The sequence below is a fragment of the Echinococcus granulosus genome (genome assembly GCF_000524195.1).
Source record: "Echinococcus granulosus chromosome Unknown EG_S00214, whole genome shotgun sequence".
Taxonomy (NCBI): Eukaryota; Metazoa; Platyhelminthes; class Cestoda; order Cyclophyllidea; family Taeniidae; genus Echinococcus; species Echinococcus granulosus.
The window spans coordinates 7,717-9,464 of record NW_020170594.1 but is presented as its reverse complement, the minus strand read 5'-3'; the positions used below and the strand labels follow the sequence as shown (position 1 = coordinate 9,464).

The window sequence follows — 1,748 nt, the reverse complement described above, 5'->3', positions numbered from 1 at the left end:
TTGCTGTGGCCATCAGAGCAAAATTAGGACTAGTGAGGGATGAGACGTTCCTGTTGAACACAAATGGCACCCGACTACTGTTAGGGCCTCCTTACCGATTTGTAGTTCGCCTAACCGAAAATCAGGATAAAGAAGGATGAGAAAATGAAGGGAAGTGTGCTTGTTGGGCTCGCAAATGCGCGTGGCTCCACTGAGTGGTGATGCGATGACGAATGCGTAAGGCTTAGACTTTTCCCGAATAACTTTACATGCTTGCCACTGAGAGTTACGCCTTGGCCCCGAAATTGAATCCCAAGTGTGCAAAGTGAATCTCCCAAAATGCAGATGTTCGGAAGAGTTGATGGGCCTCGGTTAAGTTCCGTCACACTGACGTCGCGACAGCTCGATACTTCGTGCCTGTGGTTAGTTCAGCGATGCACATGCAGCACTCTGCACAACGGCACCTTTGCTGCAAAGAAATATTATTTATGAATTGACTTTTATAGTCTTTGCAAATTGCGACGAAAGTGAGATTTAGGAGGTAGTACTGAATGCCTCACTGATCCCAAACCACATGGCTGCCTTAACACCACTAATTTGATTGCCAACCAAAATACTGTTTTAAAGAAACTTATTCAAATGCTGTAATCTACGCTGACCAGTGGTTAAACATTTGTTCTGTGGAGGACAAAATTCGCTTGACAATAGAACACAAGAAAAAGGGCAGAGAAAAAATTGAGGGGAAGCTGAGGTAGGCGAGGGCGTCACAGTTAAGAGCACAGTAAACAAAGGAGAACTGCCAAAATCTCCTTTTGCATTTCGCATCAAGTGCCTTCCTCTGACTGTACTCGACAATTTTTCTGTAATATTTTCTATTATCAAAATAGTTCATTCGTGGATAATACACTCACCTTAGGGCTTTCCTAATGCTGTGACGACAGATTTGGTCTATTTAGCGGCACGTAAGCTCAGTGCAGTGGATAGATAGGCGAAGTTCCACAAAGAGTAGCCAATCCTGGTGGAAATGCGAAAATGTGTTGCATCGTTGCAATATGGAATACTGATTTTCGGTTTACAAAGCATTCTAAGTGGACCATGACGGCAAAGTATCACGATAGGAATGGGTGCACAACTAAACTACTAACGTTCACATTTCATCTTCGTTTACGAATTTTCTCCTAGTTTCTACCCTTCGGACAACTTCTGTTTGAGGGCACGCATTTGCCAGCTATCTGTCATTACTTTGATAAGTGCAATTCGACTAACCACTAATGTGCATGTGCTCTTAATGTGACCACAATGATGCGTTTACATGCATACCCGTTTTACTTTCCCACATTACATTACAATACGTGACACCCGCAGAGCTGAGAGAGCACCACCAATTTTGATGCCCCACGCAGTCGGTGGTCTTGTGGTGAATGCATCCACTTTCCCTGATGGAATCATTTATTCACCACCTCCCAATCAGGTGGCAGATTCGACCCACAGCTACCGGCTTCAAATGCCCATTGGCTATGACAGTCAGGCGTGCACGACATTTCCACATTACAGTCGTCACCTCGCGATGGAGCGAACAAGACGCTTCCTGTGAATGCTGCTCCTTTCGAGCAAACTACAAAGATGACGCACATAGGATGACTACGGTCATCTGGTGACTACGCCTCTGGACAGACGTATTTCTTCCGATTTCTTGGCTTGACTACCCATAACTTTCACACTATCACGTCTTATCTTCCCAAATGTAATACCCATTCATGAAAACTATG

The 1,748-nt window shown here is 44.5% G+C and overlaps 1 protein-coding gene across 1 annotated transcript in view; it reads left to right on the top strand. All coding sequences in view use genetic code 11, as the record gives it.

Annotated features, from left to right (window-relative positions):
* Positions 1 to 1,748, top strand: part of EGR_10377 (hypothetical protein) — a gene marked incomplete at both ends in the record, with an annotated part of 5,698 nt that overhangs the window by 3,641 nt on the left and 309 nt on the right. Inside the window, one exon of the mRNA XM_024499626.1 lies at positions 607 to 730. Coding sequence (XP_024345954.1) covers positions 607 to 730 — 124 coding nt within the window. The remainder of the gene's footprint in view (positions 1 to 606; positions 731 to 1,748) is intronic.